This window comes from Strigops habroptila, chromosome 1 (genome assembly GCF_004027225.2).
Source record: "Strigops habroptila isolate Jane chromosome 1, bStrHab1.2.pri, whole genome shotgun sequence".
NCBI classification, from domain to species: domain Eukaryota; kingdom Metazoa; phylum Chordata; class Aves; order Psittaciformes; family Psittacidae; genus Strigops; species Strigops habroptila.
In genome coordinates, this window is record NC_044277.2 from 1609526 (window position 1) to 1623523 (window position 13998).

The window sequence follows — 13998 nt, forward strand, 5'->3', positions numbered from 1 at the left end:
AAATGGTCACAATGAAACCACAACACTAGCACCTGCAACCCACCATGCGTGAAAACAATGGGAATTTCACCTTCTTCCTCCTCACCCATGGGTTTTAACCCTGTGTTCAACTCATTGCCTGGTGCCTTCACCAATTGTATGGAAGTAGAAAGGGGAAGAAGCCCATGAATGTCTTTGGGAAGAGGGTGGTCTAGGTGAGACTTCCAAACAAGCTCTACCACTGCTTCCCCATTGACCTTGGGAGAGTCATTCAGTGTCTCTGATTCATGTGCATAAGGTGGAGATAACAATACAGGGCTTCTCACCCTGACCCGGAGCGCTCTTTGGATCTCAGCATCCAGCATCTTGGCGATGCTCCACCCATGGATGTCCTTACATTGGGACCAGGAAGGGTCAGCCTGCTCACCCATCACAGATGTCTGCATTCAGAGCTTGCCCCTGCAGCGCTGTGCTCCTATAACCAATGTGAACACTCATCCTCTCTGTAACGCAATGCAGAAACCTATCATGGCAAAGCTGGGGCTGCTCCCACGCTGCTCACTCCTCCAGAAATGCTGTTCCTTGACTCATTGTGGTGCCGAGGAGCTTTTGTTAGGAGCTGTCTTAGGAGCTGGGCATGCGAACAGCACAGAAAGGCATCGCTCCCCCGCATCCCCATCACACAGCAGCTTTTACAAAGGATGGATGGAGGCACGGAGGGGAAGGCAAGGGTGTGGGCATTGCTTTGGGGCATTGGTTGCTTGGTCACTGCATGATAGGGTGTTGAGGCACTGGCACAGACTGCCCTAAGAAGTGGTAAATGCTCCATCCCTGTGTTCCAGGCCAGATTGGACAGGGTTGGAGCAACCTGCTCTAGTGGAAGGTGTCCCTGCCTGTGGCAGGGGCTTGGAACTGGATGATCTTAAGGTCCTTTCCAACCCAAACCATTCTGTGATTCTATGATTTGTTGCCAGCATAAGGACAGGTCTCATGATGGGCTGAGGCTCCACAGGTCCTTGTTCAACTGACAGGGCAAAGAGAGGAGCTCCAGGCCAGGACCTGGTACCTGGAATGACCTCAATGGATAAGATGCAGAGCCCTGAGTCCTCAGAGAGCCTTGAAAGGCAGGAAACCCTTCTCTCCATCACTGGCAATGGTGAGGAGGGCTGAGCTCAGCACAACCCATGCTACAGCAGACAGGAGAGCAAGGAGGAGGCTTGGGGATGAGCCTCACCCTGCAGAGGCTGGGAGACTGGCTTGTCTGCTCATCACCTAGCTCCCAGCGGGATGTCAGCAGTGCTGAGAGGCAGGGTGATGCTCTGCCCACTCCCCACAGCAGAACAACATCCCCAGGCTGCTCTGTGTCCCTTTTCCTCATGATTAGAGTGGCACAGAGGTTTCCCTGGGCATTTGGACCTTCCTGATGGGGTGGATGTATCTGGAGACAGATGCTCTCCCCAAGGTTTGCTACCTGTTGTAGGGTGAAGGATTTGGAAGAAGCAGAGATGAATTTCTAGGCCTGACCGTATTTCATATCCCAAAACACCCACAGTCACTAAGGCTGGGTGGCAGAAACCCAGCGCTTCCCATGGATGCATTCCTGCTTCCAAGGAAACCAGCAGGAGTAATCGATGCTCAGCATCTCCCAGGCATTACTGAAACGGTCCTGCCTCTATGGCTCCTTCCTCTTATTTGGAGCAAGAAGGAGCTGGGTCAGAGGCTGTCACAGCAGCATCCCCACTGATAACCTCACCTCCCACTGCAGACCCTCCATGCTGAATGCTGCTCTGAATGCATTGGCAGGAGTGGGAAGAAGCAAATGGGTGAAACCAAGCTCCTGAGGTTAAATGCTGCAGGGAAAATTCTCCATCCATGCATCCATCCATCCATCCATCCATCCAAGTAAACAGCACAGGGCAAGGTCCTCCAGCCATGAAGCCACTTGTTATGGCATGCCTGTGGCACCCTTTCCGTCCCTACAACAGCATGGTCACGTCCAAATGGCCCATTGGCCCTGTGCTGTCTCCTTGGCATGGTCTGGAAGGTGCTTCTTGGCATGTGTGAGTGTTGATAGTGGGCAAATGTGCCTGTTCTTGACTTATTTCCTACTGTAGGATTAGGTTCACAGCTCTTTTCTGTTATCAGAGCACTTCATTGGCCTGGTCATGTCCCCACTGCGCTGCACAACTGGCATGAGAAACCCAAAGGACACAATGCCTGACTCCATGCAAGGATTGCTTGTTTAAGATGGTGTGTTGCTTCCTTCCCTTCCCTGGGGAAATGAGATGGGATCAGAGCGGGTGGGCAGGACCCGTCCCACCATCAGGACCATGTGCCAGTGAGGGCACTGGAGATGTCACAGTCAGATTTTGGCTGTGGAAGTAATACCAGAGGCATTGCTTGGAGCTGTGGATGTGTCAGAGGAGAGGACATACCCGGTGTATCTTCTGTGAAAGCCATGCTCAGAGGACAGGGGTGAGCTTTTGGCTGCAGAACAGGTCTCCTGGTGCTAAACCCACCCCAGATTTGTTTCTCTTGGCGCTTCCTTCATCCTATTTCCCTTTCAGCATGAACAAAACCGGGTTTTCCTCCACACAGGGAGGTAGGAGAAAGTGGCTGTAAGCAAAACCAGGGCCTGATGCCAAGTAACGTGTTTACAGCCCACAAATGAGAAGGCACATCCCTGGGCTTTGCTTTCAGAGGAAGGAAAGCTTTGTGGGCCTCTTTTCCCAACGGAGATCCTGTTTCCTTGCCCTGCTCCTGCAGAGGTTATCAGCTTGTAAAGCAAAGCAGCTGGAGCAGCGACTGCAGCTGTATCAGGCTGAAAAGCAAAAGCCACTGCTCTCCCATGCCTTTGGGAGATGTCTTTGGGCATGCCTCTCCTTGCTCAGACTCAGTTTTGAGCCTCTGGAAGTCTTTGTAAAGTTCCTTCAAGACATAGTTGTCTTTTTCCGGATGTTTTAACAAGTTGGGAGTGGGTCAATGCCTGGTACATGGTGCGTGAAACCAAATGGGACAAGTTGTTCCTACTGTGCCCTTTCCTTGGCTCTTCCACCCTGGTATTGCTCCCTGGATCAGTGTGGGTGGCTTTTGGTTCCCAGGCCCCTCCCAGGCTGTCATCCGTGAGGTTTACAAGCCCTTGTTTGTGCTGAGTTGTTGGTGAGCTGCTCTGAACGTGAATGGGATCAATCACGGTGTGTGAGCTGCTCTCACCATATCCCACTAGTGGTGGGGATGGGGTGGGAGAAGCCAAAGCCAAGCTGTAGCATGCAGGGATGCTCTTGATGTGGACCAATGTCCTTCCCTTCTCCTGCCCCACCACCAAATGCACCCAGCAAAGCCATGCCTGTCTTTTCCAAATATAAAATCATATATATACGTTATGTATATATATGATTCTGTATAGAATCACAGAATCAACTAGGTTGGAAGAGACCTTTAAGATCATCAAGTCCAACCATTGCCCCAGCGCTGCCAAGGCCACCACTAAACCCTGTCACTGAGGGCCTCATCTACACGTTTTTTTGAACACTTTTGAAATAATGATAATAATAGTAATAGTAATAGTAATACCCCCACAAACAACACAACAGCCTTGACTTTTTGGCTAACCCTCCTGGGAAAATACCCTCCTGCTCGCCCAATGAGGAATACGATTGCATTCCCAGATATCATCCTGTTTGTGTCTCTGCCCTGCTGAACACACCCATGGGGCTGGGATGGTTTCAGCCAGGATATTGCCTTGATCTATAACTCCTCCACCTCCCATGGGATCTCCTCGGGGACAGCCCTTCTCTCCTTGCCCGCCTCGGCTACAGTTGTGGAGGTTTCAGCATGGCTATTACCTGAGGTGTGACGAGTTTCTAGGTGTAATGAGGGATGGCCCAAGCTCTCATTCTCAACATGCAATGGGGTTTTGATGCTGTACCTGGATGGGTCAGCAGGAGTGGGTCAGGAGAGAAATCAGAGCAGCTTCTAGTGTCTGAAGGGGGCTACAAGGATGCTGAGAGGGACTCTTCATCAGGGACTGGAGTGATAGGACAAGGGGTGATGGGTTCAAACTGAAACAGGGGAAGTTCAGGTTAGATATAAGGAAGTTGTTCCCTGTGAGGGTGCTGAGGTGCTGGCACAGGGTGCCCAGAGAAGCTGTGGCTGCCCCATCCCTGGCAGTGTTCAAGGCCAGGTTGGACACAGGGGCTTGGAGCAACCTGCTGTAGTGTGAGGTGTCCCTGCCCATGACAGGGGGTTGGAGCTGGATGATCTTAAGGTCCTTTCTAACCCAAACCATTCTATGATTATATGATCCTAATCTTCCCACGCATATGCTGAGGCTTTCCACTCTCAGTTGGGACTCTCTTGTCAAACATGAGACCCAGACCCCTTAAAATACATGAAGAGTAGAGAGGTTGTCTGTGGAGCCCATCACAGCTTTTCCACACACAGAGAAAGGTACTTTTCTCATTTCACTCTCAGCTTTCACTTAACCTATTGGATTTCAGCACAGAGAATCACTTCCAGGCCTGAAATACCCATCAAGCAAAAGATGAGTCAAGAACCTAAAGCACATTAAAAACAAAAAGAGCAATTTTGAACACCGTGACTGTTGCATTCTGGGGCAGGGTGTCCATGTCTACCCTTTACAATAGGTAGACATGGAAAATGGGTAGAAGCAAAATGGATAAGTAGGCTAAGGCTTTCTTGATGTCCCTGCAGATAGATGAGGAGGCTCTCACAAGACCCGCTCCTCCCACAGTTGTGTTGTGGATGAGTTTCTCCCACATATCACTGGCCAGGCAGGTTCAGATGATTGCTCTCTGTGTACAACACTGTGTAACTCCAGGATCTTAAAGCTTCGTTTAAAGAAACCCCACAAAACAAATACAACAACCCCACAGTGATCAGGAAAACAATTGTGATGAATGTCACCTCCTTTTCCTGGAAAGTCTCACTAAAATCTTCCATGGAAAAGCTTTTAATTGTACTTTCATAAGAGTTTGTATTGGTGTGTTTGAGATGATTATCACAGCCCAAGATTTCCAAAGAAAGATCAGAGCCTCACTTGACAGGACCAGTGTAAACATGTGGTAGAGTGTGTCCCGTTTTAGTGCCTGCATGTTGACTGCTCATAGAATGGAAGAGGATCAGGAGGGCTGGACCTTGGACAGAAAACAATGGCAGATGTGGGAGTAATCAACCGAGCTGCGTTACGAGTGCAAACTTAAGTCATAGAATCATAGAATCATGGAATGGTTTAGGCTGGAAGGGACCTTAAAACTCCTCCAGTTCCAACCCACTGCCACGGGCAGGGACACCTTCCACTACAGCAGGTTGCTCCAAGCCCCTGTGTCCAACCTGGCCTTGAACACTGCCAGGGATGGGGCAGCCACAGCTTCTCTGGGCACCCTGTGCCAGCGCCTCACCACCCTCACGGGGAAGAATTTCCTCCTAATAGCTAATCTCAATCTCCCCTCTTTCAGTTTAAAGCCATTTCCCCTTGTCCTGTCCCTACAGGCCCTTGTCCAAAGCTTCTCTCCAGGTTTCTTGTAGGCCCCCTTTAGGTATTGGAATAAACCTGCGAGGATCATTTCTCCCCAAACGCAGTTGTGGCAAGTGGTGTCCTCCTTGGTAGGATTAGAATTAACCCATTAACTCTTTTGGGGGGATCCCGAGAGGGTGCTGGCTTTTCTGTTTCACATCTTTTTCCTCCTCCCAACCACCCTTCTTCACCCCCTTTTTTCCTTCAGCCCCTGCAGGTCTCCAATATCCCCCCTCCTGGCTGCAGATGTGCCACCATAGAATAATAAACCTTGGCCCTGGATCCAAGAAGAATAATTCACATCCATAACTCTAACCTCTTTCCTCTACAAACAGGTTGGGTCCATCCAAATTGCTTGCAAGGAGCAGCCCCATGTCAGGGCACTGTCTGAGACAATGATGGTCAGGGTGTGCCCAAGCCATGTTGATGGTCCAGTGGCACGGATGGCGTTGGGGCTGGGTTTGTGCCCTGTTTGCTGAGCCCATCTGGATCTAGCCCTTCAGGCAGGGCATTGGCGAGGATGTGAATCACAGTAGTTGACTCCATGCATGATGGTGCCGTTTGATAAATCCCCATGAGCCTCCAAGTTGATGGGATTGAAATATCTCTTAGGACCTTGGAGGTTAAAGGAATGTGACAAAATAGCTTTGGTTCCCTGTTGGCTAGTAGCTGGGGCCCCAAAGGACTCAGGTTTCTCACTCATTTGGGCTGGTAGCAAGGCTTCTGGTGACCATCACAGCTCTCACATTGAGGTTGAAATCTACCCAAATCACCTTATATTTCAGCCAGACATGGAAGCTTGTCATCTGCCATAGGGATGACCTGAGAAGCTCTGTCCTGTTGTTTGGAGCCTACCAGTTCAGCTACAGACCCAGATATGCTTTGGGAAAGGGAAGAGTAGGGCAGGCTGCCTGTAGCAGACAGGCCTTAGGTGGAACAGGCAAAATATCACACACAGGTCTTCCTTTTTTCCTGTGGTTCTGGATCCCATTGGACCCCACTTCCAGTCCTTCGCCCAACCCTGTTGCCATTGCACAGCCAGATGAAGCAACCCATCCTTCCCTGACCTGCCGAGGAAGGAGGAGAGGACACGACTGATAAGCCTGATGCTGTCTGGGGCTGGGCTGCACTGCTTGCCCTGCATGCACCATCTGCGTGACTCAGGGGCACTGGGAGCACTACCCATGGCTTCTGCCTTCTCACCTTGTCCCATGGCCTCTCCTTTCCCTATTGAGGCAGTAACCCCGAGCTGAAACAGAGCATTTCCTTCCCACGCCATAAAGGAGAGCTGTGATTGGAGCCATCCTCCAGAAAGAGAAAGGGGGAAAGTGGGGAGAGTTGACATCAAAATCATCCTGGACCTGGCAGTTTGCTCCACTTCAACCCATCACGGGTTGAAAACACGCTTTGTCTGGCTCCAGTTACACAAAAGGAACAGGCCTTGCACAACACGCTCCGGAGCTCTGGCACAAACACACACTGTCCACTGCCAAGCTGGAAGTGGGTTAAGGTTTCTGTCTTAAAACATGCTCTGTTAACTGTTTAATACCCTCTGTGACACACATGGGGTTAACACGCACCTAGCCCAGTTTCTTCAGCAAGATTCACCCTGCTGCTCTCCCCTCTCTTTAATTTTAAGTGCCTGGGAATGCAGTTTTAACTCCTCCACACTGTTCTCCTGACACCATCTGCACTTCCCAATATCCTGGCTGCCTTTGCCCTGGCTTTTCTTCCAGCTCTTTTTATCCCTTGCTTAAAGAAAACCTGGGCTTCTCTCTGCTTCAAAGGACACGCATCCCCCACCATGCCGTTGTGCTGGTTGGAGCCCAGAGCCCTTGCAGTGGCCCTGGCCGTGACTGCAATAGCAACAGCGTGATTGCAGTATCAACAGTGCACAAGAATAGCGTGGGGTTGGGACCTGGCCAGACCCCAGTCTGCTTCCCAAAGCTTTTCCAGTCTTCCCCTTCAAGGACACAAGAATAGGGGTCAGGCGATGCCCTAGATGCTTTCCAGCTCCCACAGAAGACCATTGCAGTTGAACTCCAGTTGCTGGTTAAACTGGGGTGTGGGGAGCTGTAGAAAATGCTTTGTGGTTACTACCTGAGTAGTGTCTGCGCATAACAACATGTACATTTTGCACTAAGTAATGTCACCGTAGTAGAAACAGTGAAGCATCAATACTTCCCTCCCATCCCATCTTATTTCTTACCCTCACTTTGCCTGTCTTTAATTATTTCCCCCCAAGCTTTATGTTTTCTTTAATTTATGTTGCTTTGCACCCATATTTCTCAGCTCCCTCCTTCCCTCTTTCCAGTGCTGGGTGAAATATTCATCTTGTTTATTATTATTAACCTTCCCTCTCTCTAATCTATTTAAATGCTTCCTCACATTTCCACTTCCTACAGCCCATTTCTCACTTGCAGATTTTCTATTCAGCTGCACTTTTTGCTTTAAACGGCGTCATTTATTTACTGTTCCTTTATTTGTTTGAATTTCCAAGCTTTTCTTCTTCCTCCTTGTGGGCTGTGTTCATGAGTTGCTCCTTTTCTTCCTGCTGAGGAGCTGCATTTTGCTGCTCGGTTGGCTCCGAGATGAGCTGAATTCAGGGCAATAATTCAGTTTCCTTTCTGGATTTCTGATGTGGATAGAAGGGAAGGAAGATTTGTTTTCTGTTTCTCCAGCTGGCTGAGAGAAGCCTGGCTATTATACCTAAAACAAACACGCAGGCTAATACCTACTATATCCCTGCATGCTCCAGCAGATCATGTTTCCTGCCTGATGTCATTCATGCATGTATTTATACAAGGTCTTGTTTGGAGAGCATGGCTTTTCCACAGATTATTTCCCAAGTAGAGCTGCTACATCAGCTGTCACGTTGGTCCTTCACATCCTTGCTAAAAGAGGAGATAAATTAAAGATTCATGCTCAAGGTCAGGGCAAATCAGAGAATAGAGAAGGCCTTGAAACGTGGATGCTCATCCCCTTCACCCTGATCTGGGCACAGGCACAGACAGAAACCATTGGGGGATGAAGCTGCTGTAGTAAAGGAGGAACTGGGCAAAGGAAGAATGACTGGAAGCAAAAGACTCATCACATGGGTTGAGCACAGGGCCATCTGCTCAGGATCTTGCAGACAAGTGGTCAAAGGAAAGGCCTATGAACCAACTCCTTGGGGAAAACAAAGAGCAAACGGGTGTTCTTTATGCTATTTCCACACCATTTGTGACCTTACAAACGTTGACTTTAAGCAACCCTCAGCCATTTCTCTCTCGAAAGAGGAAGAGTTCTGGTCTGCTGAGATGTCTTTTTGGCTTGTTTTATTTCTCAGTCATCCTCACTCCCATTTGTAGCGTAAGTCAACTCCTGCAGCCATTTCCATGAGTGCTACTGCATCCTGAGTCATTTGGCAAGAGGGGATGAGGCGGTTGTGGGAGCAGAAGGAGGGATCCCAGAAGGACTGGAAAGGTCATGAGGGACTGGAAAAACCTGACAGAGTCCAGTGTTGGTCTACAGGTAGCAACAAACATCGTTGCTTGGAAACGCTGGATGCTTCTGGAGGATGGAGAAACAGCAAAACAAAAGCATCAGGCCTCATCTCTGCCTGGACCATGGGAGCCTCTGAGTGACAGTCTCCAGGCACAAACAGTGTCATTGCAGGAACAAAACACTTTGGTTTCCTACTTAAAGCACTTCCCTTAGTATAAATGAGATAATCATAGAATCATAGAATGGTTTGGGTTGGAAAGGACCTTAAGATCATCTAGTTCCAACCCCCTGCCATGGGCAGGGACACCACACACTAAACCATGTCATTCTGAATAACTGTGGACAATCCAGCAGAAATCCTTTTTGTATCCTCTCCTATTTCCCATAGTTATAAAGCTCTTATATCGTGGCAGAGAGAAAGGGTGGAGGATGCCAGGTGATGCCTGCTATGCAAGCAATGAGCCAGCCCAGCCTGGCACAGCTCCCTCTGCTTTGCTCCAGGTTTCGCAGTTCAACCCAATGGAATAAGAAGGGATTCTGATGTTTGAATCAGATAAATTGTTCCCCAAACCAGCAATGCAGACACAGCCAGCAGGAGAAGGCCTTGGAATGCAAAAAAAGATTGGATCTGAATTAAATGTAGGAAAAAAAAAAGAGCTATCTGGAGTCTTGTAATAGGTTCCTACGCACAAACACACCCATTGCTGATCACATCTCATGTGCTGTCACTCCCCAAACCCCAAATTACTGTAATCAAAGGAAGCTAAAGTAACCATGGTCCCGGTATAAAACCATCCCGTGGTGCACCATCCCACATTGTTCAGGCTCTGAGGGCACGACGACCATGAAGGCTGTTCTGATTGCCCTGCTGGCAGCAGTCCTGTGTGCTGACCAAGGTAAGGAACTATGGAGGCTGGGAGAGCCAGATGGAGAGGATGAAGAGGAATTGAAGTTAACATGGGGACAGCATTTATTGCAATTGGTGAGGTGTTAGTAGTACAGTTTTTCTTTGGTGTCAGAAGTGCTATTTAGTGTGGTTCAGTATTAGCTTCTGGGTGAGTTCTGCTAATGTACCCATAACCACAGAAGATGAGCTCTCCGCCCTGGTTTCTTACACCCTCAGATATCAAGCTCTGACCACTCAAATCTGAAGATAGACACATCAACTGAATAATACTACTAGGAATTTAGCTGGGCTCACAGCTTTGCCTTTGGTTTTCTTCTTGTTCCTGAATGAAACTTGAGTTGTTGCTCATAAAGGTAATAGGGCTGGCATCGACACAGCATCCTCTGCCAGCATTTCACTTTATTTCCCACAGTGACATTACACTTCAGAAACCAGGTTGCTGGCAGATATTTGGAAGCCTAAAAGCTCTTTGCTCATAGGTTTGAAGAGCTTTTCTAAGCGTCTGGTGTTTGTAATGGGATCCTCAAAGCTCATCCTCATTCAAAAGGAGATGCAGATATAACTCGATCATAGTGTAGAAATACCCAGTTGAGAAACATTGACTCTGTGCATGTATTTGCAATCCCAAGGAGCACTGCAAACGTTTTTGCACCGCTAAAGCTATTCCTGGCTGTCTTCACAATACTAGAGCTAATGGAGGGTGGGGGCCAGACGCAGACAAGGCTTTATAACTGCTATAATGGTTTAAGCTGTTCTTATTTCCTGACTGGGAGGGATTTTCCTTGCATCAGGAGTGCATTTCAGTTGCTGTCGTGCACATGCTGGGGTCTTGGCTCCATCCGCAGCAGGAAGTGGTTTGGACTTCATGAGATTGGCAGAAAAGAGGATCAGAGAGAGCTGCAGGGTTTGTAAATTCGATCACCCTTGCGGGGCAGCATGTCTGGGATGGCTCTGGCATGGTGTGCAAATGGACATAGCCCACAGTTCGGGTTAGGGAACCTCCAGAGGAGAGGTGAGAAGTTTAATTTATCCGTGTGATGGAGGAACAGAGAGTGTTGAATGGTTAAAGAGATGTTAAAAACAAGATGGAACAAGGATGATTTTATCTGGTGATACAGAGAACACCTGCGCTTGCAACATTTGGCACTAGAAAAGAGCATCTGGGTAGGTGTCAGAGCAAGATGGTCAGTCATATGCTGAGGCGCCCAGAGCTGACTTCAGAGATGTACCCAAGGCAAATGAGTTGTACCCAAGGCATCTAAGCTGTACACCTGAGGCCCCTGAGCTCTTTACATCACAAAGGAGAGGCATTTTCTTCTCCTGCCTGGGGTAGATGAGCCTAAAATGACTTCCAACTGCTTCTGGAATTGTCTAACCAAAAGTGTCATGGGCAGGTTCAACTTCAGAGATGAATTTGAATCAACAGCAGCTGCGCTTTGGAGAGTCCCTGTGAGGAGTTCCCATGTTAAAAATAGGTACAAATTCAATTGAAATGGGATATTCTGTGCAGAAATAAGAGTGTTTCTGGGTTGAGAAAGCCAGGAGGAACTGAAACAGGGATAATTTCAGCCTATTGGAGGACCCTACTTGGTTTGCAATTTCGTCACCATCAACCGAGAGCTCTCCACCACTGGTGATAATGGTGTTTTCCTGAGAGACAGCTACCAGCACTGCTCAGAAATAAGGAGCATTTCATGGGACTCTAAACAACAGGGAATGAGTTTCCACCAACTGTGAATCCACCTCCAGGGAACAGGATGGCACATGCCTGTGTTTCCAGCATGGCCAGCTGCCTAGCCTGGAAGCTTGACTCAATTCACTTCAGTGTTGCTCATATCTTACCTCCTTCTGGCTTTGTAACAGACCTGGCTCAGCCCTGCTAATAATATCACTGAGAACATGTCGTTCCAGGCACTGGTAGAAATATAATCTCTCTATTGTCCAGAGCAATCTCTCCCAGGGAACTCCCTTTAATGTGGCTCCATGCTCAGAGATTTAGCTCACAGGGGTGTCATAGGCTTTAATTAAATCATGTCTCTACAGCGTTTTGCAGATGTGGTCTGAATAACACCAAAAACCAAGCTCTCACTTGAGAACAGTGTCTATTCATCCTCTCCTTGCCAGAATCATACTAGACCTGGCTGGGCAGGTCTGCTTTTGCAGCTTGGCTCTCAACCAGGTCAACGTGGACCCAGGGGAGAAAGAAGGGGAGAAGTGCTGCTGGGGCTGAAAAATGGGTTTTCAAGTTTAATCATTGAAAACGTTGAGTAAAGAAAGAAAACTTGTTCTGTTTGTTTTGCTTCTTCAGCTTCATTAATCAAAAGCAACGTCTTATTTCACTCGTCACGAAAAGGTGTTCATAACATGCTTTTCACCTTGTATTTTCCAAGAAGGGACATGGCTTTTGACACCTTCTTCCCAGGAGGGTGTTGCTGCAAACCACTAATACATGCCATGTGCACTCTTTCTCTCCAGCTTCCTCGCTGTTTTGCTACACATGTGAAAATGAGCACTCCAACTGGAACTGTCTTAAAACCTATAAGTGTGAAGACAACGAGAAATACTGTACAACCACATACAGCTCTGCTGGCTTCGGTGAGTACCAGTAACATGTCAAGGCTTTTTGTTTCCTTTTTCCTTCAGAGAGAGACGGGCAGCAGTTCTTTCAAGGCAGTAGTTGGTGTTATTGGAAAGAATGGACCACTGAGGTTTAAGGATCACATCACATAATGTGTGAATCCCTCAGTGGTGCTCTGGGGTCCACTCCTCACCACTTTGTGGCATACAGATTTTCATGAGCAAACCCTATTGCTTGCACTGAGAGCTCACACACGTGCTTTGTGATGGAGGACGGAAAGGGCTTGGGTGTAAGTAATGTGGTTTTAGAAAGCAAAAATGCCCTGGCAGTGATTTTTTGCTGTCCTACAGGAAGCATGGTGTGGATTTCTGTCAAAGAGTTTCGAGTGTCATACATTTAATTCAGGTTGTGTGGATACTCATCCAGCTCTCATCACATCCACTGATAGCATTGCAAATAAGCCTAGTGCAATATACCTCCTCCTATCACCCTCTGGTCAGCTCTTGCAAAAGAACCTTAAATCACAGCTCTCCTTTCTTGTCTATTCTTCATGCAGGCAAGGACATGGGACACCGCATCACCAAGAAGTGTTCTGTAGACTGTCCTGAGACAAACGTGAACTTCGGTGTGGCAGCTTATTCCACCAAATGCTGTAGTACCTCCCTGTGCAATTTCAGTGGTGCCAACAGCATCAAGATCAGCTACGCCGCGATGTTCCTGGGAGTTGTGGCTAGTTTGATCTGTGTCATCAAGGCAGGATTGTGATGAGGGGTGGGAGAAGATGTGGCAACCCAAGAACCTACAAGGTACTCCCCAATACCAACCAACATCCTCTGTCAAGTGTCTCCCACAGGGTCCATGCTACCCTGCTTATTCCAAGGCACTGCTTCAGATCCCATCCACAGAAACAGCACAGCAGTGTAGCTCCTGTTTTCCCCCTGTATCATTTGTTGTTTTGTACTGATTTTCCCTGGGAATGCTCTTTTGATAGCATGTGTGTGACAATCGCCAGACGAAATAAAGATTTATGTTATTCTAGAGTGTGTTTGCTATATCCACACTAAGATCAGCCTCACAAAACAGCTCTGCCAGAAAGGGCTGTTGTCTGAATCTCTACTTCACATTCAATTCTTCTTTTTAGCACCTGGGAGTCTTCTCCTGGCTGCCTTTCTCATTTGGCTCTGTCGCATCCAGCAGCTCAAGGCAGACACTCCATAAAGCCAGATGTTCTGCCTGATCACTCAGCGCTAAGGAATGAAGGTGTCAATCTGGAAATGTCAAAGATGATTGTGTTGTACCCATTGCAAGCAACAGCAAGAATTGTTTTGTAACTGCTAACGCACGGGACTGGGGGTTTGGCAGGTATTGGGTGTGCTCCTGGCTGTGCTGCAAAGTTCTCTGCTGGGTGGATGGTTTTGGCTTTAAACGAGGTAAAAGTCCCACCCCAAGATGCTGGAGATGTCCAAGTTGAGATGAGGACGGTGCTGCTGGAATCTGTCCTCATGGAAAGGG

At 48.2% G+C, this 13998-nt stretch overlaps 1 protein-coding gene across 1 annotated transcript; it reads left to right on the forward strand.

Annotated features, from left to right (window-relative positions):
* Positions 1–9817: 9817 nt before the first annotated feature.
* Positions 9818–13524, forward strand: LOC115611925 (lymphocyte antigen 6E-like). The gene is made up of 3 exons (XM_030495597.1): positions 9818–9897; positions 12384–12503; positions 13043–13524. The coding sequence occupies exons 1-3, from the start codon at positions 9846–9848 to the stop codon at positions 13249–13251; spliced, it is 381 nt and encodes a 126-aa protein (XP_030351457.1). The 5' UTR covers positions 9818–9845; the 3' UTR covers positions 13252–13524.
* Positions 13525–13998: the final 474 nt, after the last annotated feature.

Bases quoted from the DNA above. Each gene is read 5' to 3' on its own strand.
- LOC115611925 (XM_030495597.1), top strand. From the start codon at position 9,846: ATGAAGGCTGTTCTGATTGCCCTGCTGGCAGCAGTCCTGTGTGCTGAC. The intron at 9,898-12,383 runs GTAAGGAACTAT...CTTTCTCTCCAG, and splicing joins AGTCCTGTGTGCTGACCAAG to CTTCCTCGCTGTTTTGCTAC. The intron at 12,504-13,042 runs GTGAGTACCAGT...TTCTTCATGCAG, and splicing joins ATACAGCTCTGCTGGCTTCG to GCAAGGACATGGGACACCGC.